General features: G+C 40.3%; 1 protein-coding gene across 5 annotated transcripts in view; it reads left to right on the forward strand.

Moving 5' to 3' along the window:
• The window catches only part of LOC109936872 (protein Shroom4-like), a 122,022-nt gene that overhangs the window by 58,496 nt on the left and 36,951 nt on the right, over positions 1-26,575 (forward strand). For 4 of the 5 annotated variants that reach the window (XM_048605298.1, XM_048605299.1, XM_048605300.1 and 1 more), the window contains exons 3-6: positions 1,852-1,983; positions 4,031-6,467; positions 22,808-22,872; positions 26,016-26,573. In XM_048605298.1, the coding sequence (XP_048461255.1) occupies positions 1,852-1,983; positions 4,031-6,467; positions 22,808-22,872; positions 26,016-26,573 (3,192 nt within the window). The remainder of the gene's footprint in view (positions 1-1,851; positions 1,984-4,030; positions 6,468-22,807; positions 22,873-26,015; positions 26,574-26,575) is intronic. The other variant, XM_048605302.1, reaches the window with a different exon arrangement.

The following is a 26,575-nucleotide window of genomic DNA, read 5'->3' on the forward strand; positions in this document are numbered from 1 at the left end:
GTGGCAAAAGATACTTTTTAATCTCAATATAATGGTGACACATCAGCTTTAAATGGGGCCACTAATGGTGGAGAGTGCAAGGTTTTGAAACTAACACTTCAGAATCATGTTCTGTGATTCTGTAACAATGGCTTGAATGGAATTGACTTAAAAAGTTTGAGTGCTGGGTGACACACTCTTACATCATAGTGGTTTCCTTATATTTCAATTGTAGATCCTTGAATATTTCCTGAAAACATTTGGAATAATTATTAGCCTTTTGAATTAATAACAGGCACTGGACTTGCTTTTACAGTAATTACAGAACTCCTGGTATGAGGCAGGTGTTGACTTTGCTTTCACCTGCAGCTGTCAGCCTGAACGTCTCAATCTGAAATGTGGCTAGTAAGCAAATTGCCCTGAGTATCTGACACACTAATGCATACTGACTGAGAAGTCAACTGTTATTTTTCTATATAGTACAGAGCTCAGAATGCTTTGTGTGGAAGAAAGATTGAGGACTCCTGTTCGAAGGAATATCGTTGTCAAAAAAAAAATACATAATGAACTTTTATTTTAAATCTGTTTGGGGAAAGAGAAAATCTGCACACCATTTTTCTCAGGGTTGTACCATATGTAGACTGGACTATTATACATTTTTATATGTTTCTAACACTGCATTTTTGTTTACATGCTCCATTTAGCTAGCACAGAGATGGTTAACGCGGTGAAAGATTTTCCTTGCTTCAAGATTTAGGTTTAGGTTTTATTGTCACATGTACCCAAGTAAAGGAATATAGCAGTACAGTGAAAAGTTTTCAAAGTCACCATTCTCCAGTGCCATCTTAGTAAGCAAAAGGCAGTATTAAAAACAGAAGCAGAAATTTAAAAAACAACAGCCAAAAGGAAAGGAAATGTCCAGATCACTCCATCGCCTCCACCACAAGTTCTTGCCGACAGAAAACAAAGCCATAAAATCTATCCCTCAGTCCATGAACACTCTGGTGTCCCGAGATCCTGCACACCACCACAGCCAAAAAGTCAGCTGGCTCTGCCGTCGGGTACCCGGGCACAGCCATGTCCTGGAGCCACACTGCCGTTGCTGGAACTGTGTAGCCATTCTTCGGAGGAGGAGAAATTGAGCTGAAGGATAATAGATATGGACTATTACTAGAGTCCATATTAATGGCGCAGCAGGGAGAAGCTGTGCTGAGTATTGTGTCAATCTATGGAGGCATAAAATTCCTCAGGTTGACAAATCAGGTTTTTTTTCAGGCAGATTAACAATTTTGTGTTACAGGTTGCTTTATTTTGACTGAGGGAGAAGGAAATTAGCAATGTTCTCTCTTCTGACCACAGTCTAGTAATGATTGTTAGAAAATGCGTCAGTCAGGGGAGTTGTTTTTGATTATAGGAAGGTCCTTGCACGTGAGGTAAGATGCTGGAATGTTGCAATACCTGAGGAACTGTACCAAAGTGAGGGTCACTACATTAAAGAAAAACTTGAGGAAGCTGCTGAAACTGCATTGCACCTAGTAACACCCAAAAATTTAAGAAAACTATTAATATATATGCTAAAGCTAATTTCAATGTTCATTTGTCTTATCAACCTACTGATCTTGGATTTCTCAGCAGCTTTTATGTGCAGCGTTTAGTTGATTTTTGTTCTTGTGAAGAAAAGTATTAAACTTGCATTGGTGCACCAACTTTCATGTCTATTGGGCATCTCAAGGTGCTTCCAAGCTAGATCAAGTACTTTTGAAGTGTTTGGTAGCCGGATAAAGTCTACAAACAGAAGTGACTAAATAGTACATGCAATTAAATGCTACATTACCTTGCATCTACAGCTAAGGTTTGTGTGCTTTCTTTTAGGAGGAATGGTCCAGGCATACGACCTTACACATGGCACTTAGCCAAGTCATCAGAGGCACAGCCTGAGGCCGCTATGATGCACTATTCATCAGGATGTTTCAGTTTGTCATGGCACTCAGGATATGACACCAGGTGAGTCTTATGGACTATTACTGGAAATGGTAATCAGCATTGTTATTGTGATAGGAATGAGTATGTGAAAAGGAAACAGTTAAGCTATTTGCTAAATACATCACAAAGTACCTCAGAGCAACACAGACCGGAAATTAACCAACTCAAATCCTGCTGTGAGTCAACCAATGCAAACTGGGGTGATAATTGCAGGGCTGCATAGTTTCAGTGCTCCTGAGCTAGGGAAGAGAAAATCAATAGGATTTCTGCTCCTCATTGGTAACTAATCACCTTTTCTGGGATCTGGCTGTAAATAAATTGGGGTTAGGAATGGATTAGATTCAACTCTGTCCACTCACGTGAAGAGCTGTCACTTGGAGGTATCATTGGCTAAACAGAGTTCACAATAAATCATCCCGTACAGGAATACAATAGAGAAAATGGGGATAAATGTTAAAACAAGTCTCGGAGTATAGGAATGCTGACTATCTAGCATTATTTTGTTTGGATGTTCATGGCTCACTGCTGGTTGTCTGTGCTGCTGGCCTAATAGGAATCATTTTATTAGTGTTAATTACACAAGGACCCTGTCACATACAACATCATGGAAACCTGTTTTGCTGAATGCTGAAGAAGCTGGCGTCAGCTGACAACTAAACTTCATTGCGTATTTTAATTTTTGTTTTAAACCACCATTTTCATGCTGTTTTTGAAAGGTCATGCAGAAGTAAAGGGAGAAGTTGGAAGAGAACATTACCGAGGTGTGGGGGTGGGGTGGCCTTTGATGATGTTGGCAGCCTTTCCACCACAACGAGAAGTGTAGATGGAGTTCATGGATGCACTCTAAGTGGCGAGTGCAATCAGGACAAATTCCACCTAGATGTTAGAGACTCTGTGGGTCACCAAATGACATTGAATTCTGTCTCCTTTACAAGGCATTCCAACCCTTTTACTTCTGAAGGTCTGGTTTGGACTGCCCGCAAAAATCTCTCCGACTCAAACTGCTTCAACAACTTCTCCCAGCTGGATATTTCGATCTTTTTGCCGGACACTGACTTCTCTAGAGCTTTTGATGTTGCTGGTAGTCTCTGGGTAATGGCACATTTCCAACTTTTATGAAACATCTAGTTTTACCCAGGTTCTGCTGAATTTCTCCTTGCTCCAGTCTTTCACAGTTATAAAAATCACAGTTGCTTGCAGGCTTTCTTCACCCATGCTCAGCTGCACTGAACTATCAGCAACATTCAGGCTTTTTTTTTTAGCCCTGACCTTTACTTCCATTCTGCAGGACTTCTCTTGAGCCATAACTATCTCGACTCTGCCAAAAATAGCAGTTGCATTGCCTGGAGCCACTTTTTCTGCTTCAGTACTCCGCCAGTTTCAAACTGCAACTACCTTCTCCAAGCAAACAGACACCCACATCCAATATGTTGAAACCAAAGATTCCCCTTAAGCTCCACCCTTCTCCATTATGATACAGCCTGCTCCAGGCTGTCCTTATCTGGACTTTTTGGGTTTACTGAATACTTTCAAGCTAATTTAGCTCCGTGCCCCTCTGGCCTAATGTTGAGTGCAAGCATTTCAGACATCAAGTAACCACTTGAGTAGGTACATCTGTTATTTATACAGCACCATCTCTTCCAATCTAATTTTGGTAAACAAACATGGGTAACCTTCTGAACTGTCTTTTGTCCCAGGTGTTGTGTAAATAGCTTGAGCACAGTATTTTAATTACTTTCCTAGCTATTAATCTTTTAAAACAATATCACCTCAACCTTTTAAATACATTGGATCAAGGTGTTTCAGTTACATTTATCCCATTTTCTACTGTTTATTTTTGCTTTTAGGAATTAACATCTATATATGGAAACACTTAGACCGTGAACTAGATGTTCAGAAAACTTTAGCACACCTTAAGCATATAATGTATTATAAACCTGCAGCCAGATAGCAGGAATGGTGGTAAAGACACTTGGGCAGTTCTAAATTGTGTGCTAAAACATATTTCAAAAGAATTGTGATTTCTATGGCATTTTAAAGTTTATCCGTGTTCTGTTGTTTCTTCTAGTGACTATCCTGCACAGTGGGATCAATTAGCTCTTCGTCGAAACACAGATCAGAGGAGTTCATTTGGAAGTATGGACAGTCTTGACCAACCCGGTCAAAACTGTGACCAAGGCACATATCCTAACAAAAGGGACTCTGCCTACAGCTCTTTTTCTGCAAGTTCTAATACCTCTGACTATACTTTGTCATCGTCAGTGAAGACTGATGAGTCAGCCTCCATGGACAGCATACTACACGGCTTAGGGCCATGGTTACCAACCAGGTATGGAGATGCCCAGTATCTTCAAAATGGAAGTGAAGGCAGGGAACGGCCAGTTGAAGAGCAGCCTTGTTCTCACTGTGGAAAAGGATCATCTGCAAGTGGCAACACGTTGTCATCCCATGCACATGAAGATAGTGCTTCAAGTTCTACCAAATCAGTACCTCCCCCACCGCCAGTTCGCAGAGAAAGTTTTGTGGCAGCCAAAGCTCGCTCTGCATCCCTGTGCATGACAAATTCTGAGGCACTTGCAGCAACAAACCTGCTGCTTCATTCCGGAAGGTGTGCTTCCGAAACATTGTTATCTACAAAAGATAAAGATTTTGAAGGACGGTATTTTGCCAGTGTTCCAAAGTGCTCTGTCGGTACTACCCTGCACTCCCGTAAACCAATCTCTGGTCATTGTCCAGTGGAATGTTGCTGCTTGTTAAGGCAACAACCAAGGCAACATTGCCATTCTCAGAGCCAAAGTGAAAAAAATATTTCGCATGAAAATACAACACTCTCTAGAAAAGCCAGTCGATATTTGATGGAGCAGTTGGACTTATACAATTTGATTGAGCCGTCATTTGTTACCAGTCACTATGTAAGCCTGGGTCAAGTGAAGCAGAACGAAAGGTCGCCTTTGAATTTGCATAGACACAGTGCACCCGAAAAGTTGTTAACAGCACAAATGCATTCGTTACCGATTGCAGTCTGTGGTAAAATTGATTTGAGATCACAGTGTCATCAGGAAAGTCATCAATGGGCCAATTGTGCATCAAAGCCTCAACAGGAACATCAGTCCAACATAGAGCATACTCATAAAGCTTTAAATAAAATTGGTTTTTCAGCAGAAGAGCAGATGGAAGAGAATTCCTTGAATCCTGAATCCATACCAAAACAGAAGCAACAAGAAATTGAAGTAGCCAATTGTGATCACTCTATGGATACTCAGCTACATTCTTCCCCTTGCAAGGGCGAGCCGAACAATGTAAGTTGTATAAGTGCTTCTCTCCAAACTGCAGCCCAGCAGCAAAACTCGCATTTGCCTCCAAGACCACCAGATCAAATGAGTGAGGGTCGAAGTGGCAATACTTTGGAAGATGAGACAGACATGGAAGAGGCAAAGAATGAAACTGACAGAAATACTCGAGTGTGCTGTTCTAGAGTAGCTAGGATGCGGCGCAAAAGTGACCGTTTTGCCACAAATTTGCGTAATGAAATACAAATGAAGAAAGCTCAGTTGCAGAAGAACAGGAGTGGAACTGTGCTGTTACAAATGGAAGAAGCTTCAGAAGAAATGGATGACTTGAGAGAGAAGCCATCCAATTCCTATACATGTATTGCTGGTGAGTCTGATTACGGTGGCTCAGCAGAAAAAGTTACAGACACAAAATCGCAGACCACAAATCCTAATAAAACTGTGGACAATTTGGAAGAGGTTCATAAAACAGGAAGTATGTATTTGTGTCCATTGACTGAAAACTCCCGTATTCCACAAAGCAGATGCAAAACAAGTTCATTATCCCAAGATATTGAGGAGCAGAAGACTGTGCAAGAAGTGATTGGAACTGGCCAGTGTAGATGGACGCCAGATGATGGATGGGAGTCGCAAAGTAAGGCAGTAAAGGACGTCAGCGTTGATGAGACAAAAACTTGTGTGGCAGCAGTGTCACAGGAACCAGATACATCTCCACTTGTGTCCTTTGCAGAGAGAAGAAAATTCTTTGAAGAGACTAGTAAAAATTTTTCTGCCGCTGATTCTTACAATTTTGTGAAACCTCAAAGCAAATCAAATACTTTAGGAAAATCTAAAGGGCAGAGTTTTTGCAACAAATTACATGCGCTCCCAAATGATCACCTGAGACAATCTGCGAAGGAAGTGTTCCAACATCCCTCCTGTAGAGTCAGTCAAGATTCTGGGCAAGATCCCGTATGTTCACCTAGAAATCTGGAGCAATCAATTCACCATGGACAAGAAAAGAAGTTGTATGAGCAGGAATGTGAACATTTAGAACCCCTCAAACTGAGTAAATCAAGCACTTTGAAAGACCATCGTATTTCTCATGTTCAGCAGGTGCAACATTCTGATCTAACTCCAACACTGCATTATCAGTATTTCCTTCCAGATAACAGTCACCTGGAAGATCCTCATCCCACCCTAAGGTCCAACCAGTCGCAACCTTCTTTTCCTGAGGTAGGATGTGTCTAAGTTTCCTACTTTGTTCATATGCTGCATTTTGTCACAGGTGCATTCCCTAGTGAGGCAAGACAACCTTGTTTGAGCTAACCAGATAACAGTGATCTCAGAGTAATCAGAAAGTGTCCAGAAGAAATAAATTGATCAAATCCTTCCCTTTCTCTTAGGAGGAGCATTCTTGTGTGCAGTCTCACCCTTCACTGCAGCTTGTGAAAGATCAGGGCCTCGTTGGGGTGGGTCAGGGGGCGGAACTGGTGGGAGAATAAGGGAAATATGGGCATGAACAAAGAAAGATCTCTTTGTGTAAGTAAAATCTACCTTGCCCATATAGATTGAATGAATATTATTCTTTTTAACGCTGTACCTGTTCATAACTGGAATATGAAGGCAGCACCCTAACTGCCAACTGATGTAATTTTATTTGGCACATGGCAAAGCTAACAGCATAACAAACACAAGCTTCTGGATATGTTAGACTGAATCTTACTTGGCCAGGCAAGGAAGGAATACTGAAAGTATCCAAATGGGCTGAATGAGTAAGTGCCATGACAGTAAAGGTTCGATTCCACCCTTGGGTGACTGTGTGGACTTTGCACATTCTCCCCGAGTCTGCGTGGGTTTCCTTCAGGTGCTGCTGTTTCCTTCCGCAGTCCAAAGATGTGCAGGTTAGGTGGAATGGCCATGCTAAATTGCCTGTAGTGTCCAGGGATGTTTAGGTTGGGTGGATTGACCATGGGAAATGCAGGGTTACAGGCATAGGTTTGGGGGAGGTGAGTCTGGGTGGTATGTTCTTCAGAGAGTCGGTGTGGACTTTTTGGGCTGAATGGCCTGTTTCCGCCCTGTGGGGATTCTCTGAAAGAAAAGCAAATTGCTATGAGTTCAGTAAAAAGATTAAAGGACATGAGACAGTGCAGGCAAATGGTGCTGAAGTGGAACTTCAGCCATGAACTGAATGGCAAGGTTAGCTCTAGAGGCCAAATGCCGTATTCTGCATTCCTCTCATTTATATGTTCTTCAGAGGGGTTTCCATTTTTAAATGAATAGACTTTTAAGCATTACTGGTGGAGCTTGTATGACAGATTTTTGTTCCTGATAAGGATAAGTATGTGAGAGAATCTCCCTGCTAACATGACTGCATCCGAACATTGCCCTGAATTGCAGGATCTTCACACCTGGGGAGCGGGTAGATGATGGAATCGCACATCCCTCCTCCCCGGTGCAGATCAGAGGTGGCCACAGGGGCTACTGAATGCTGAAATGGGATGTTTAAAAGGGCTCCTTCAGTTTTTTTGGTTCTTCTTTCTGGCTGTTTTATTAAAATATCTGTATGAGATCTCAACTCCCCACGACCACTCACCCATGACACATCCACACCAGCTCTTGCCTCCATTCAACCCCCACGATCCCGCATACCATCCATGCTGACTTATTACCCCCCCCACTAACAATAATTGCTTATCATGCCTGCAGTTTCAACTTAATAACACTTTACCCCCATCACTACAATCCACCAACTTCTGCTCTTATATTGCTGTTAAGATGAAATGAATTAAAGTTCTGAACTACACCCAGAGTTCTAAAGGAGATAGCTGAAGAGATAATGGAGGCGTTAGTGGTGACCTTTCAGGAATCGCTAGCATCAGGGAGGGTTCCAGTGGACTGGAAAATCGCTAACGTGACACCCCTGTTTAAAAAGGGAGTAAGGCAAAAGACTGAAAATTACAACCGAATAGCCTAACATCAGTCATAGGTAAGATTTTAGAGTCCATTGTGAAAGATGAGATTTCTGAATACTTGGAAGTGCATGGTAAAATAGAGCAAAATCAGCATGGCTTCATCAAAGGGAAGTCATCCCTGACAAATCTGTCAGAATTCTTTGAGGAAGTAACGAGCAGGTTAGACCAAACAGAGCCAATAGTTGTTATCTACCTGGACTTCAAGAAGGCCTTTGACAAGGTGCTGCACAGGAGGCCGCTGACTAAGATAAGGGCCCATGGTGTTAGAGGCAAGGTGCTAGCATGAATAGAAGACTGGCTGTCTGGAAGAAAGCAGAGAGTGGGGTTAAAAGGGTCTTTCTCAGGATGGCAGCCGGTGACCAGTGGTTTTCCATGAGGTTCAGTGTTGAGACCACAACTTTTCACTTTATACATTAATGATCTGGATGAAGGAACTGAGGGCATTCTGGCTAAGTTTGCAGACAACACAAAGATATGTAGAAGGACAAGTAGTATTGAGGCGGGGAGGCTGCAGAAGCATTTGGACAGGTTAGGAGAGTGGGCCAGATGGAGTACAATGTGGGAAGGTGTGAGGTCATGCACTTTGGTAAGAAGAATAGAAGCATGGACTATTTTCTAAGTGGGGAGAAAATTCAGAAGTCTGAAGTACAAAGAAACTTGGGAGTTGTGGTCCAGGATTGTCTCAAAGTAAACTTGCAGGTTGAGTCAGTAGTCAGGAAGGCAAATGCAACTTTGGCGTTTATTTTGAGGGGACTTGAATATAAAAGCAGGGATGTACTTCCAAGGCTCTCTAAGGCTCTGGTCAGGCCACATTTGGAGTATTGTGTGCAGTTTTGGGCCCCATATCTCAGGAAAGATGTACTGACCCTGGAGTGAGTTCAGAGGAGGTTCACGAGAATGGTCCCAGGAATGAAAAGCTTAACATATGAGCAATGTTTGAGGACTCTGGGTCTATATTCGATGGAGTGTAGAAGGATGAGGGGGGGATCTAATTGAAACTTACAGAACGGCCTGGACAAATTGGATGTTGGGAAGATGTTTCCATTGGTAGGAGAGACTGGGACCTGAGGGCACAGCCTTAGAGTAAAGGGAAAACCGTTTTTTAGAATGGAGATAAGGAGAAAGTTCTTCAGCCAGAGAGCGGTGAATCTGTGCAATTCACTGCCACAGAAGGCTGTGGAGGCCAGGTCATTGAGTACATTTAAGATGGAGATAGGTTCTTGATTGTCAAGGGGATCAAAGGTTATGGGGAGAAAGTGGGAGAATGGGGTTGAGAAACTTATCAGCCATGATTGAATGGCGGAGCAGATCCATGGACTGAATGGCCTAATTTCTGCTCCTATGTCTTATGGTCTTAAACTTTCAATATCGGCTTTGTTATAGGTTTTTAAAAAAAACCTGACGTTCATAAAAGCCCACTGAAAACATTTAGATCCCTGTTTAAAAGATGTATCTACACATCAAAGAGAACTAATCATTTACTAACTTCTTTGAGCTGTCTGTCAAGGTGTGAATTTATAGCTGCCTGTTGAAATAATGATTTGGTTGTGGAAATAAGCATTAGTAATGACATAATTGCCATGTGGGTAATGTCAACAACCAACTATTATAACTAGCAGAATAGAATTTTTCAAGTCTCAATGACAGAGGTAGTCTTTTCAAAAAATACTAAATAGATGAATATTTAAATAATGTCACAGCTTGAGTATTTTATAATCTGTCACTGACACAGACGTTCCAATTTAAAAAAAATCTTCCAGAACCAACACAAAGTGAGACCATCTTCCAATAATATCCTTACCCTATAATGAATGCCGCTGGTAAAATCCCCTGGATACTTTAGTTTGAGCTCTGTGATTACAATTTTCACCTTTGTTTTGAGTTTTTATAAAGTTAAATTTAAACAACTTTGCAGCTTGACAGTTCTTCAGACCTTGTCCATTCTTTGAGTTCTTTTGAGTATTATAAAAGTTTCTATCTCCCACTCTGGGTTTTGGTTAAGGTCCTTGCTACAGTGAAAATGGCATCTGTTTGAATGATGTTCAAGTGGCCTGCTGAGTTTGGATTTCCTGCCTGTGTTGGTCTCCACTCCAAGTAAATTCAGGTTATAGTGTCCCACTGTATCGAGAAAGCAAATTTATGGAGAAGTTAAGAGAAGACACTGACCGTATTCTTGTACTTAATAAGACTACTATTTATTGTGTTTAAGTACATTCTAATCACTATGAACTATCAATATATGGCTCTACCTGTTAAAACTCTTAACCCCCTTTTATATCCTGTATATACATAACCATTCAGACACAGACAAACCAAAAAGAATTATTTCATGGGTAGAGATAATAAAACTGAGAAACACCACTCAATAGCACCAGTCCACCTGGTTCATGAGTGGACCCCTTTGCTTGTTAATATATTCTGTTCAGTCTCCTTTCTCCTTCTTCACAGGAGGCATAAAGGGTTTAGCAGGTTAACTACAAAATCATTTGCTTACCTGTTAAAGACAACAGTTTATGGCAACTGATGGGAGAATACAACTTATATAATTTCTACAAGCTTCAGATATTTTCTCTACAGAGAGAGATGCACAGACATGCACTCCTTCTGGAAGATTGAAGACTTCTCCCCATGGATCATTGGAAATCATTGACACCAATGATTTCCAATGATCCACTGTCACATCTTCTGCTTCAAGAAAAGTCTTAGCAACATTTGAAGCCATTTGAAAATTCAAACCAAAGTGATTCGCTTCACAGCAATACCTGTTTCTATACCCAGTACCTTTTATATGCTATTTCTTTAAGTTTCACAGATCCGTCTAAATTCAAGGATTTTTGATCCTGGGTAAGTCCCACTCTGTGATCCTAGTTAATATTAATACTGAAAATGTCCGGTTGCATCCTGGCTTTATACAACCTAATTTTGTTGCCTATAGTTTTGTAACTGTAGGTCAGTCACTGAACATATTCGCAAGGGTATGTCATTGCATTTTTGAGAAAGAAAAAGTTTGTTAAACAACAAAAACACACAAACTACTTGCACTAGAAAATAAAGTAGGAAAAAAAGTCATTACAAACACTAAAAAATGATTCAAGCTCCCACTATTCCTTTTTATCCCAGCAATATCCTTACAAACAGCAAACACCCAGCAAAGATTTACCATAGTCTCGATACCAAGACTTTTTGCTCAGGCAGGGACAGCTGCAAATTGTTTCCCTTCAGTGAATTTCTGCATATTCAGGAGATGCTTTTTCCTCAGCTGTTGCCCCTCTCCCTGGGACAGCTAAAAAAAATCTGCATAACAAGCTCAAGTTCCTGAAACTCCGATTTGAGCAATCTTCTGAGAATTTAACACACTTGCTTCCACTTGCTGGCGAGTTTTCTGTGTCCCTGTGGGTCTCTGGTCCACTGTTTCTAGGAAACAGCACTGTTTTATTTCAAGCTTTCTTATTTCGCAGCGCGACTATCCCCATCTCTTCGCTTCAAGGGTTGTAAAACCTCGTTAAAAATGCATGGACACAAAAAGCTTCCCAAGCTTCCTAGCACTAAGTTCATAAGAACAACTTCAAAAATAAAGTTAAAGCCATGCCTCCCCATTCTTAGCACAAAAGTGTAATTTGAACTCAAGTTATTGTTCCTAACACTAGTAATATACTTTTCTTCACCCCTACAGGTTCAGAAATCTTAAATAGATTATAGGTGAGAAATGCGGGTGGATTCTAGGAATACCTTTTAGCTGCTATTTAGACATCACATTTACAGTAGTTGGTTGTTTGCTGTTTTTTGCAGAGGAGTAAAAATTAAATTATCTATGTTTAAAGAGCACCTTGCATTTATTTTATCTTGCAAAAATCGGAAAGGCCTGCATTGGCATGTTTTGTTTCAAGCTTGAGCTTCCTTCCTCCTGTTCTCAAATGTTGACAAATGAGGTACAGTTCCATGTCCTCTGGCACGTTGCCAGTTGCTTAATTTTAAGCCAGTATAAACAGCAAGCATTACTTAATTATTTCAGAATGATGTGGCATTAGTGCCAAGCCCTCCATCGGTCTTCACCCAGCATCTACACATGTACTTCTCTCCCAGAAAGCAGTCAGGAAAATTACTTTCTTGTCCTCTTCACAAAATTCTAGTTGTCTTGCTTGCCTAGGATCCAATACTGGATGAACAGAATCTTCCTCTTGTTGGATATGATGAAAGTAGAAAAAATTGTCTTCATTGCTGAGTTAATGATTCCATCTTTCTCCATGGCAACTACCTGACATTGACCAGGCTGGTCACATCCTAGGTATCATATTTGACCCTGTGATAAGCCTTTAATCGCACAACAGCAAAATCAATCACTATGTTTATTTCCACCTCAGTAACATTGGCCAACTGCCTTGCCTCATCTGTTACTGAAGTGCTCATTCATATCTTTGCTTCCTCTAGACTGGATTATTCTAATGCATTCCATGCCTGCCTTCCTCCCTCATAAACTTGTGATTATCCAAATTCTACTGCCTGTGACCTTATTTGCACCAATTTCTGGTCACCCGCCACCCTGCAGTGTTCCAGGATCTGTACTGACACCCAGTTTTAAAATGTTCCTCCTTATTCTGAAATCCCTCCATAGCCTTGTCCCCTCCCTACCTCTACAGTCTCTCTGGCTCACAATCCTCTGAGCAGTTGTCTTTATGTAATTGTGGCCTCTTGAGTGTCTCCGATATTATTTGTTCCATTTTTGCTGGTTGTCACTTTGCTGCCTAGGAACTTCTCTAAACAGCACTACTTCTCTCGTCTAGGAGGCCTGGTGTTGAATTTTACATGGTGGTACTCTGAAGGTTCTCCGAGTATGTTATTACATTAAAGATGCTATTTGGATACAAGTTCTTATGATGTCCTAATTCCCTCTTTCAAGGTTGAGATCAGAGGAAGCCGGGGTTCGTACCAGTTGCTAATCAGGTTATCTACTGAGCCCTTGGAAGACTACCATGTTGTTTTATCACCTTTCTTGAATCAAACTAAAATGTTTCTTATATTCAACTGCTTTTCTTTGAATTGGTGCTATTCATACCACTTTCTTCCATTAGATTTGGTGTTTGATAATATATTCAGAATTGAATTTTTATTCCCCTTCACCTCCTTTGTCAACTATTCCTCTTCACCTCCAGGTCTTCCAATGGTTGTATGTCACTTAATCATTTGCTGCTTTCATTTTAGTGACATTCATGCCAGCCACTATTTTGATTAAATGATACTTCTTCATGTGTGACCCTGAGGAGTGAGTTCCAATAATCTAATAAACCCTGGGATGCTTTACCATCCTAAATTTAGTCCTTTTCCTAGAGCACAACAAAAGGAAGATAAATAGTGATCAGGAACAGTGCCCTTCCTGGTTTATACCTGTAAGAAACAAGTGATGAGGGTTATCGTTGCATTTTGCATCACTTTTCGGTTGACGTGCGACAACTTGCTGCACGCTAGGATTGAGCCTTCAACTTCTCAAAACTAGTTTGGTATGGCTAAATATTTTTATACGGACAGCTGCAGAGATACTTTAAACTAGACAACTCAGGCAGCCTTGCATGAACCTCCTTTATCCTTCCTACTAGTCTCCTTGTGCTTCTTTTCACATTTGCTCACCGATGGGTTTAAAAGTAGAAGTCATGTAAAGTTTACCAGACAACATATCTACCTGCCCTAAACAGCCTTTTATAGGGGAGTGGGGAGACTTTGGGTGGCCCACCTGCCTTGGGCCTATGACTTCAATCATGACTTCTTAAGGGCATCAGCTTGCACCACCAGTATTTTACCCAGAGTGGAAGGATGCCCACACTTTATTTGTGCGAGTCGGTGTTGGTAAAGGCATGTGAATATTCCTTTGAAGGCTCCATGCATTCATCACGGAATCACACCTTACCCCCTTCCCTGTGCTATAGTAGAAAGGTCATCTTCTCCCTCTCAAGAAAGACATGATTGTCTAAGAGTCTAAGACAAGACTGATTCACAGTACTTCCAGTGTTAAATTACTGTTGGGACTGTAGGTGGGCTTCTTTCCTCAATTCTTTTTTAAGCCAGAGGGGAGGGCACCATGTGTCATCTCATAATATTCAGCCTCATGATTTTCATTGTCTCCAGATTGTTACATAAGTGAGGGATGAAATTGAAGAAGCTCTGGACATGGTAATGCAATCATCCCTGACTCCATTAGTGGGGCCAGAGAATTGGTGGACTGCCAGTGTTGAATAGTTGTCTAAAAAGGGAGGAAAGGATCTTCAGAATAATTATAACCAGTTATCTTAACTTCAGAGCATTCATTGGAAATGCATTGATCAATCAAGGAAAGTCAGCAGGAATTTCTTAACTGAAAGTCACATCTGATTAACTTGATTTGTTTTTTTTTGTGTGGTGGTGAGAAGTAGGTTTTTTAAGGCCCGTATGATCAATGCAGCTCATATGGATTTTAACAAGGCTTTGAAAGGCTGTGCAAAAAGGAAAAATCCTTAGGATCCACAGAAGAGTTGCAAATTGGATCCTAAGTCAGTTTACTGGCAGGAAGTAAAGGTTAATGTTTGATGGGTGGTATTGTGGCTGGAAACCTGAACCTATGTGGCTCCACCAGGCACAGTACTTGGTCCCTTGTAGTTAGTAGTGATATAGTAGTGATAATGATATAGGTTCATGCACGAAAAAAGAGTTTGCATGTTATATAAAAAAATGTAGAGTGTTTGATAATGAGGAGCAAAGCTTTAGTTGACAGTAAGGTATTGATAATTTGATCAGAGGCAGTAAAGTGGGTACTAGAATTCAATTCAGAAAGATGCGCAATAAATCATTTTGGGAAATGTAGTAAGCCAAAGAAAAGCACAACAAATGGGAAGATCCCGAGTACTGTGGAGGAACAGAGTGACCTTGAAGTGTATGTCCACAGATGCCAAGAGGTTGCAAACTGGTCAAAGGTTGGTTGAGATGGTATGATTTTGTTGATTAGCCAAGACATAAAATTTGAGAGCAGGAAGGTTATGGTGGAACTATGCACAGCACTGATCAGACCACAGCTTGAATACAGTGGATTCTTTTGACTGTAGAGGAATTCACAAGGATGTTGTCAAGACTAGAAAATTACAACTTTAGAAAGCTAGGGTTGTTTTCCTTGGAGCCAAGTGACTTAACTCAGATATATAAAAGTATGATTAGACCAGATAGAGTAGATTGGGTCATCCTACAGAGTCAAAAACTAAGGTTTATAGATTTAAAGTAATTGAAATACAAATTAGTGGCAAAACAACAAAATCTTTTGCTTTTCCCCAATGACCTAGAACTGAGTGCCTGAAAGGCCGATATGGACAGAAACCCACAACACATGTTAAAGTGACATGGATATTTACGAGTAGAGTCTTTTACTGAAGAGTTATGGACAAAGTACAGAATCATTAGGCTGGATAACTCTTTGTTCAGTGATGAACATGATGAGGGTCATGGTCTCCTATGTCATAATTTTTATGAAAACCCACCATTCTTGACGGTAAACTCTTAAACTAGGCTGGCTGTGGAGAATGGTGGATGCTGAATCAAAATGGCTGAGTGGAATTTCCCTTAAACTATATGAATAGCCTTTTAGTTCATCATGACATATTTCTATGTTCAATCTGTTCTTTCAATATTCTCTCCCCATGTAGTAGCCCTCAAGCAGCGGAACTTAGTGGAAGTTGCTGTGAATATTTGGACTCTAAGGAAGTAGAATACACAAAGGAAACTGTGGCTGTGTCATATGGGAGGGCTGCTGAATGTCTAACAATAAATTGCATGGGTAGTGAGAGAATCAGCAATAGGCTGCAAGGCAGTTGAATGTTCTGATAGTCTATGGTTATTGGATTGAATAATTGCCTTTTTGTCAGCTGTGCTTGAATTGGTAGCACTCCCATCTCTTGAGAAATGAGATTCGGATTCAAATTCAAGTCCTGCTCCAGTGCATTCTGAGGACTTGCTGTATTGCTGTCTTTTAGATGAGATGTTAAACCCAGGCCCTATGCACCTACTTGAATAGATAGAAAAGATCTCAAACACCATTTCAAAAAGGAATAAGGCAGTCATTTCCGGTGCCCAATGAAATATTTGTTCCTCAGTCAATATCATAAAAACAACTTCAATGGGTTAATATCACACTGCTGTTTGAGAAAATTTGCTGAGTGCAAATTGGCTATCATGATACCTAAATTACAGCAATATCTGCATTTCAAAATAGCTTCATTGACTATTTAAGTGTTTTGAGGCATCAGATAGTTGTGAAAAATACTATATATATCCATCTTTATGCAAATTATTTCAAAGCTTGCTGTTAGTATTGGTCACGTCACCTCGTAGTGTCATATCACACACAGCAGGTGCCATACAAATGGTAAGGGTGAAAGATTCTTGACTTGCCCCTCCATATTTTTTTTATCTGTTGACAGTGATTTTTGCTGAAGATGTGTTTGTGCCAGCAGATCTGGCCTGTCCCAGTGCAGTAATTCCTTGTCTATGAGCCTGAGCAGCCAGTTTGACATAGACAATGGACAGGTGAGTCAAAGTTTGTCCTCCCTTGAAGCAAAGATCACTGTTTAGCAAGTGCAAGAAACTTTTTTTTCATTCTATTCTCTAATATAGGCACATTAAATTATTTGTAATTGTCCTACTCCCTAACTGGAAACAGCTAATTAGTATTGGGCAATAGAAATAGAACTTTCCTAATCTATTGCTCGGCATGTGATATGATTTATTTAATAATTGTGTCAGGGGAAAAAGAGGGTATAGTGTTCTATGGTGTGAAAAGTAGTAGCTCTGAAAGGGGTAACGTTGGAGGCTGCATTAACTTCCACCAAATCTGATATTATTCAGTCTCGGGTGAGGAAAAGAGAGTCTAGCTAGAGATCCTGATGGGACCAGATATTTAATTCCTGGCTCCTGATAGTCTAATTAGTAATGTCTAATGAGCTAATGTAACTTCCAGCAGTAGCTATCATGCAATAAAGTACGTCTTGAATTTTAAGACAAGTGCCTCCAATTAAGACTCGCAAGCTGTTCATCTTCTACCAGTGTTAATTGAGTAGGCTCCGTGACCCAGCATAGAAAGGAGGATTGATAGGTTCTTGTGACATAATGGTAGAGTCCCTACATCTGAGCTAGGATACCCAGATTTGTGTCCTGCCTGCCCTATAAATGTGTATAGGCTGTTCAGAAAATATCCAGAAGGGAGGATTGCGGGTCTCTTGTGCTATAGTAGTGCCCCTATCTCTGAGCCAAGAGACCCAGCTTCAAGTCCTATCTGCTTCAGAAGTGTCTAATAACATCTCTGAACAGGTTGATTGTTTTTTTCAGCAGGGACGATTAGCTGGTTATGGTTGGTTTTGCAGTACATACAACATAGTGATCAGTGGTGGAGTTATTGACAATATCAAAAGGTAACAAGGGTGCAAAAAAGTCCATCTACTTAGGAAGGTAATATTTTTAGAAAATGAGCGAATTTGTTACTTTGAAGACATCACTACTTTAGAATGCTCAGACAGTCAGGTAAGAGTTTCAAGCTCTTGACAAATATAGAACTCCTAGAAGATAAGGTGGGGCAAGAACAGCCCCTTAGAGCTGGTAAGAAGTGAAGGAGAAGCAGTGTAGGCTAATAAGTGTGTAAAGAAACTAGTCACACTTGTTAGATGCTGACCTGACAAAAGAGAAATGTGTAGGTGCAGACCAAGTTTGAGGTTCAGCTGAGAAGTGACCATTTTAGAGCTCCAAAGTAACATTAAAGGTGCCTGTAAGCAAGGGGGAAAAAACACTTTAAATTAATGGTGCAAAGAACTAGGCAGAGAAGGGTAGAAGTGGGGAAAGAAAAGGCACTAACTATTGACGGTGAGTATTGTTGCCATTAACTGCAGGCACCACAAGGCATGGCTAGTGCTGCGCAATCAAGACCGTTAAATTAATTTATACTGAGACCGCAGCCTCAGGAACATTGGAGCAGATGATGATTCCTAAAAGAGCTGTTTTGAAGGTTTTGAAGACCAAGTCTAACAGAAGATGATAGAAGAATTTTGAGACTGTGATACAGTCAAGACATAAATCATTTAAAGTATGGATTTAGCAAGAAGATTTATTAAGGCTACAGCCATAGAGATTCATTTTGAAAGTAAGAGATTGGGCTTGCACAGTGTTTTAGGTTGTGAAAGATGAGAATATGTCAATTTTTTTTCCTGCTAAAATGCAAGCAACCTTCATCTTAGCCGCTGAAGGTCGAGAAATAAAAGAACAGTTTAATTGCCAAAAATGCAGAAACCCCCCAGTAAGCAGTACAGTGATACAGTATTGCTATTTAATATTTTTTAAAGGTAAGTAAAATATGACAACATTACCAAAATACAGAACCGGAAGCTATATTTGAATAAAATGAGTGTTGCTAGAATAGAGGACATGAGGACAGGATTGCTATTTAGTAAAATTATCAAAATCAGTGGGTAGAAGATTTAAAGAAAAGCAATGATCTATTAAAAGTTAAAAGCTTAGAGCCAGCAGATGACAAACAGCATTGGGTACTGCAAATTTAAATGAAGAAATATAAATTATCACATTTAAGAAGAAAATGGCAGGAGAAATAATACTACCACAAAGAATTAATATCAAAGATACACCAAACAGAACAAAGGATCGAACACTTCATGGAAAACAATTCCTTAATGTGACAAATTGCTTTAAAATTAAAGACTAAACCTCAAGCTGAACAAATAACAACACATTGTCGTCAACTGGACCTACAGCTAATGTTAAAAATCACCAAAACACAAAGGAAGTCACAGATTTGTTTGAAGATGTGCTTCAAGCTTTTGACAATTACTTTAATCTGAGAACAAACAAAATTATTGAAAGCACAAGATTTAACAAGAGTTCAGCACCTAGAATTGATGGATCTTTTCATTAATGGTACCTACTGATCAAATAAAATCTGTGACAATGGAGCTTTGATATCCAGCTTTGAGAGAGTGAATTAATTTGGGAATTATTGATAGTCCTTGTCAGATTTATTACAGTCCAAAGAAGATTTAACTTTGGAGAAAGCTATTTAAGTTTTGATGGAAGCAAAAATCAAGAAGATACTTGGACAAAACTTGAAAGAAAATAACCATTTTAACTACAGGAAAACAACAGCCCCCTAACTACTTCAAAAGGTATAAATGTTCAAGCCATGTGAAATTTCAACACAAAGAATAGTCCAAACAGCAAATATCAGGTTTGTGTTATGAACTAAAAGAGCCTCACAGGTAAAAACAATGTTCAGCAATGACAGAAGAATGCTGCACTTTCAAAAGTCGACGTCAATTACAGAAGATGTGCAGGAGCTTCAGAGCAACAAAATACTAAATGCTTTTTAATCCAGAGATGATAATACAATAGATCCACCACTGTTAGAAAAGATCCCTGACACCGTTAGAAAAGATCCCTGAGGAATTCTAAGGGCAAATTGGTGATTTAATCAACTCCTGTTTGACAGAATCTGTTTATGCCAATGGAAACCTCAATATTCTTAACTTTGACACAGGGCAAATGCCACTATTCTATCAGATTATACAATACAGCACAGGATCAGGTTCTTCGACCCACCAAGCCTGTGCCAATTCCTAGTCCTTATTTAGACCCGTTCCTTACTGCCTATACATGGTTTCTATCCTTCTGCTCGCCTCCTGCTCCGGTGTCTATCAGCCTACGCCTTAAACATTGCTGATGTGCCTGCTTCCATCACCTCTGTTGGTAATGCGTTCCAGGCACCCACAACCCTCTGTACAAAATATTTTCCCCATACATCTCCCCTAAACTTGCCCCTCTCACCTTGAACCTATGCCTTCTTGCAGTTGACCTTTCCACCCTGGAAAAAGCCTCTGACTATCCACACTATCTATGCCTCTCATAATTTTGTAGACCTGTATCACATTCCCCCCCGCCTTTATCTTGCCAGTGAAAACAAGCTGAGTTTATCCAACTTCTCCTCATAACAAAAACACTCCAGACCAGGCAGCATCCTGATGAACCTTCTCTGCACCCTCTCCAAAGTGACCAGATGTAGCCTAATCCAGCTGTAACATAGCTTGCCAACTTTTATATTTGATTCCCTGGCCGATGAAGACAAGCACACTGCATGCCTTCTTGACCACCTTATCCACCTGTGCTGCCACTTTCAGGGGTCTGTGGACACCCAGCTTCCTCTGTACGTCAGTGCTCCTAAGGGTTCTACCCTTTATTGTATAATTCGCACCTGAATTTTATCTTCCAAAATGCATCACCTCACATTTGTCTGGATTAAACTCCATTTGACGTTTCTCTGCTAAAATCTGCAATCTAGCTACATGCCGCTGTATCTTTTGACAATCCTCGTCATTGTCTACAACTCCGTAAACTTACTAATCAAAGCACCTACGTTTTCCTCCAGATTTAACAACAAAGGTGCCAGCACTGATCCCTGCGGAACACCACTAGTTACTGATCTCCATTCCAAAAAGTACCGTTCCACTGCTACTCTATGTCGAACATCACTAAAGAAGCTGAAGTTACAGCCTACAGAGAAAAATACATGATTCAGGTGGAATCACTCACAAGATTAAAAGTGTAATACAGGGAACACTGCAACACTAAGCACTTCAGAGAGTTCATAATGTACATGTAATTCAACATTTCTCACTTTAGACCCAGTCTTGGCCTCGACATCCTTGAGGTAGCATAACTATGGGGGAACAGATAGTTTAGGGAGGGATGTTGTATGAAAGACAGGAGGATGGCAGTACTTTACTCCAGCCTTTTGCTAGTTTTGCTTGTTCCACAGCATATCAAACATTCTGTTTTCAATTAATTACATATACAGTATTGAAAATAGTAATGCTGTATTGTTCATTTTGAGGAAGGTTACTAATTCAGGCACTTTCTGCCCAACTTGCTTCCTTCCTGATTATAAGCAATACATTTACAGAGATACATGACGTCCAAACGAGTGTCAGGAACTCTGTCACACTTCTGACCTGTGTTGAGTCACAAGGTGATTTACTTGCTGCACATTCCCAGCCTCTGACCTGCTCTAGTATTTGTTTGACAAGCCCAGTTCAGTTTCTATTCAATGGTCATTCCTAGACTATTGATGATGGGTAATTCAGCAATGATAATGATGAATGTCAGGGAGATATAGTTAGACTGCCTGTTCTAGATCGTCATTGCCTAGAACGTGTGATGTGCAAATGTTAGTTACCATTTATTAGCTCAATCCTGGAAATTGCCCGAGTCTTGCTGCGTTTGGATACTGACTCCTTCAGAATCTAAGTAGTCAGGAATGGTACTGAATATTATTCAATCATCACTGAACATCCCCACTACTAGCATTATGATGGAATGGGATAGGCCTATGACACCAGCCTGAGGAACTCTTACAGCAGTGTCATTGGTCTGAGATGTTTGATCCCTAAATACCGTATGATACCATACAATATGATTTCAATTTTGCAAGAACTCTGTACTAAGTAAAATTATACCTTGATGTCAAAGGCACTCACTTTCAGCTCTGCTTTAATTTCAGCTCCTTTGCCTATGCTTGAACTGTAACTGCATCTATAGCCAAGTGTCCCCAAATTGATCATCTCTGAGCAAGTTATTGCAGTGTAAGTCAGGTGGCTTAACGCTGTCAATGACACCTTCCACAATATTGCTTACGAACAAGAATAGAGTTATTGGCTCAGGAAGTATTTGGCCAGATTGGATTTGTACTGCTTTTTATTGATAGAACATACTGGACAATATTCCAAACCTATTATGACCCCTATGTTTCAGTCTCTGCGTCCAAAACAACTGGGGAGACTACACATGCTCAAGTTCTTTGAATTGAGACTCCATTGATGTGTCCAAAGCTTTGAGGTCAATATCATTTAAATCTTGTTTAGCTGGGGCTTCTCACAGGATAAGTGCAATCATAGTTTGGTGCTAATTTATACTGACCCAATGTTGATTCCCAGTTTTCCCCGTCTTAGACTGGCAGACCTGCTCAACAGAGATTCCCACACCTCATTATAATCCAGTCATGTCAGTTCAGCTGTGATTAATTCCTCTCGTTCCCGTAATTGAACAGTCTGACTTCTGTGTCTTGCACAGAAGAAATTACATCAGCCAGGCAAGAGGGGGTGGGGAGAGTATTTGCTGAATTGCACCGTAGCTCCAGCCAGCAGATTTAGCACCTTTATAATCTTTTTTTTTAAATGTAAGTCCTAAAGATGTCAGTGTTCGTCAAATGTAGTAGAGGTGGTGTAAAACAGTAATGAATAGGATGAAGATAACTGATGAATAACAGAATTGTATTTTTATACTTTTTCAACAGCACACTAGTTATTAAATGACTATTTCAGGTATTGTTCACCATCCTGGGATTGCACTGCAGTTTTTATTTCAGGTTCTACGTTTTCTGTCCAGTCACTGTGATATATTTACTTCAGTTGTTAATTAAAGGAACTGCCTCCACTCTAGCAAGCGAGAGTAAAGCCAAGACAATGTTGATGTGTTTCCCAACTGTGCTGTAAATAGGTCTACGGATGTTTCTCTGTACTGACTGGCAAATCTTCTTTGCAGGGATATCCGGTGGAAAAACTAAATCAGACTGAAATAATAAACAGGAAGTTTACTGCAACAGAAAGGTAGGAGCTTGGTGATTAATTCCATGGAACCCTTTCATGCTTCCCTGCCCACTACTCAAATTGATGACAAATTATATGTTTAAATCTTGTGTGGTTTTGGACTATCAGGCATTTTTCTGATTGAAGAAAGTTCTCCACCTTGAGGTTCAGTATAGTGTAATATTAAGTCATAGTATTATTTAATAAAAATAAATTTGCCATAGTCCTAGCAGACCATAGGGCTGCTGTCTCATTCCAGGGAGAAGATTGGTGGTCATTTAACCTGAGGATCACAACACCCTAGGTAAAAGGAGAGATTGAGAAGGAGAGTTCTTCACGGTAACCTTAACCAATCTGGGAATTGAATCCATACTATTGGCATTACTTTGCGTTGCAAGCCAGCCATAATTGCCCGTCATAAGCTGATAATGAATTGGTTCGTTCTGCTTATTTCTCCTGCTAGTTTGCAACAACCCACCATAACGAAGCCTGCTGACCCCAATGACCCTGGAACTTAAAATGTAAATCGTCTTGATAGGAAGTAATTAGCTAAACTGGTTTTTCAAAAATAAAAGTCATGAACTCCTTTATCCCTTATCTCAGGTAAGCTCATAGTATTGGTCCAGAGCATTTACCATCAGTCCAGCACTAAATACATCAATAAATGTCAACTTACTGCTCTGTTTTCTTAAAAAAAAAATGTTGCCAGAGTTTAAAAGTCTGGCCACTCCTAGATGCCTCGATCAAAGGCTGCTTTCTTGAACTGTTCATGTAGAGCAAGGGAGGTGAAGCCACGTCCACCATGACACTAGAGGAACTGTGATTACCCCTTAAGGACAGCAGCAAACAGAATAGAGATTTGCACTAAATGGCATGTCATGTGGGTATTACATAGCTCTTAATTCTACTATTCACTTTTAATCAATGTTCAATGTTATTTTTATTGATTTATTGTAAGTTTAATGCACTTTAAAATTTAATGCAATTATTGTTTAATAATTACAAATGTAATTAGTATTTCCCCATTGTCACCTGAAGGCACATTGACATTTGCTAGTACTAGCATATATATTAGCTTGAAGACCACAAAAGCTAAGTTTATTAGATAAGGTTTTTTTTTCTAGTCGACCAGTTCATGACAAGCCTTCCAATTTTTCAAAAATGTATTTGTAAAGTGACTCACCACATTGCTGAAATGTCTCATACTGCTTCACACAATGAATTAATTTGAACCATATGTCATATGCTTTCTCTCACTTTAATCTTTCTGTTCATCTCAGGAGTCCCAGCCACCTTTGACCATTTTACACTTCCTTATTATTGCACTGAATTGCTGGTTTGATTTAGGTGCTTGAATCCTGTATGGATTTCCAAGACACAACTTTGTGACTGAAGTTGAGAGTAATGCTACCTGAGTCAATCTGACACGCGTGCATACGGGCGCATATGCACACTCGCTCTCTCTCTCTTTTTCTCTCTCTCTCTGTCTCTCTCTCTCTCTCTCTCAATATTCGATTAGAGTTTAAGTTCATTTATGTGCTGGATTTTCCAGTGTGACAGATCAAACCAGACTTAGTGGGTGACTACAAGTTCAGCTATGAAACAATATTCTGGAATTTTATCTTAAAACATTAAAAAAACCAAAAGAACTGCAGATGCTGTAAATCCGGAACAAAAACAAAGTTGCTGAAAAAGCTCAGCAGATCTGGCAGCATCTGTGAAGGAGAAAACAGAGTTAACATTTCAATTCTGGTGACCCTTCCTCAGAATTGATGGTGGCTGGGAAAATGTCAGTTTATAAGCAGAAAATAGGGAGGTGGGTGGGGTAGGGAGTTAACGATAGGATAGAGTCCAAAGAGAGAGAGAGACAGTTGGACAGACAAAAGAGTTGCTATCGATCAGGCTGGGAGGGTGAATAGTTGTTAATGGGGACTGTTAGTGACTGACAACAGGGGGTGTGTTTAAAAATCTCTTCTGCAAGTTACTTTGAGAAATAAATGTATAAGTAGATAGCACACACCACAGTAAGAAAACTGAAGGAAAATTAAAACCTTCTGCCCCAAAAATGGAGGTTGAGCATTCCCACATGATATGGTGCAGTCATTAAGAGCTGTATTGTACAACAGATACACCAATGATGTATATACATTTGCTGTTTACTGTTTAAAAAGAAGTCTTAAGGCATTTTCTATAATTCATTCACAAAAAGTGGGCATTGCTGGCTAGGGTCAGCATTTATTGACCATCCCAAATTGCCCAGAGGGTGGTTAGGAGTAAATCCACATTGCTGTGGGTCTAGAGTCAATGTAGGCCAGACCAGGTAAGGATAGCAGATTTCCTTCCTTAGAGGACATTAGTGAACCAGATGTAATTTGAAATTGTAGGAGCTTTTTTTTTCCCATTATTGAATTCAAATTTCATCATTGGCTATTATGGGATTCAAACACACACACCGAGGACATTAACATGGGATTCTGGATTACTCATCTGGTGCCATTAACACTATGCCACCGCCTCCATCCCTCACATAACCATCTTCACCATAACCTGGCCACCAATCTCTCTCAGCCTTGATCATGCTCTTGACCCAACCATTCTGGAAGACTGGCTAGTATCCAGCAAAGGCAATGACTGCCCTAGCTATTTGTGGAAACTCTAATTTGAAAATAATCAGAGAGCTTTGGATCCTGCAACACACTGATTGGCATGACTCAATGCTAGTTGTGAGCAAATTTATTCCTTCACAGTGCTACACAGCAGTCCTATCAACAACTCTGCTTCTTCTACATGGTTAATAACAGCTTCTGGAACTAGGATTATGATTACTCTTATGTTCCCTGGCCCAGTCCCTAATTTATTATCTAATGCAAAAAGATAAATAAACCAAGTTTTTAAAAAAAACTATCTTTAAGACTAGACAAATGCTGCATCTCTAACCAGTGAGATCGTTAGTGGAAGTAGACAGGGCTAAACTGTCCTTCTCTGCGCAATGTCTGCGTAACTAAACCATGGGAACTAAGACAAAGCAAAGTGATTTGACCTTAATTAGAATTTTTTATTCATATGTGCAGAACCATACCATCAAATTATTGTGCCAATCGAAGCACACAATAGCTTTACAAAATTAATTAAAATTTAAAAATTGAATGTTTGGTGTGTTTCAGAGAGATGAAGAATCTGAGTATTGGTAACTTGCAAGAAATATTTTTTGAAATGAATTCAAAAGAAAGCATCAAGGACGAGCAGGAGAATCCAGAACTAGAAATGTCTGCTTGGGAGAGGCCCAGCAAAGCCGCTACACTGCCAGAGAATTTCTCTGAGTATAGCCCTGCGTACCCACAGAGGGAAGTGGTTGCATACACATGTTGCACAGGCCATATTAGTTGTGAATCACTGGATACATTGAATAAGTTTGAAGAAGGGAAGTTTGCTCCACGTGATTCAGAGATGAATAGACGTGAAGATTTAACCAGCAACAAACTGACAAAAAGGCCCCCACCGCAAAGACCACCACCACCAGATTTGCAAAAATATCGATTGCAGAAACTGTCCCAGCACGAGCTGGCAGATTTGGAGAAGTGCCAGTCCCGCAAACAGTCTCAGCACGAGCTGGCGGATTTGGAGAGGTACCAGTCTTGGAAACTGTCCCAGCACGAGCTGGCGGATTTGGAGAAGTGCCAGTCCCGGAAACAGTCCCAGCACGAGCTGGCGGATTTGGAGAGGT

Source organism: Rhincodon typus, chromosome 14, assembly GCF_021869965.1.
Source record: "Rhincodon typus isolate 14 chromosome 14, sRhiTyp1.1, whole genome shotgun sequence".
Taxonomy (NCBI): domain Eukaryota; kingdom Metazoa; phylum Chordata; class Chondrichthyes; order Orectolobiformes; family Rhincodontidae; genus Rhincodon; species Rhincodon typus.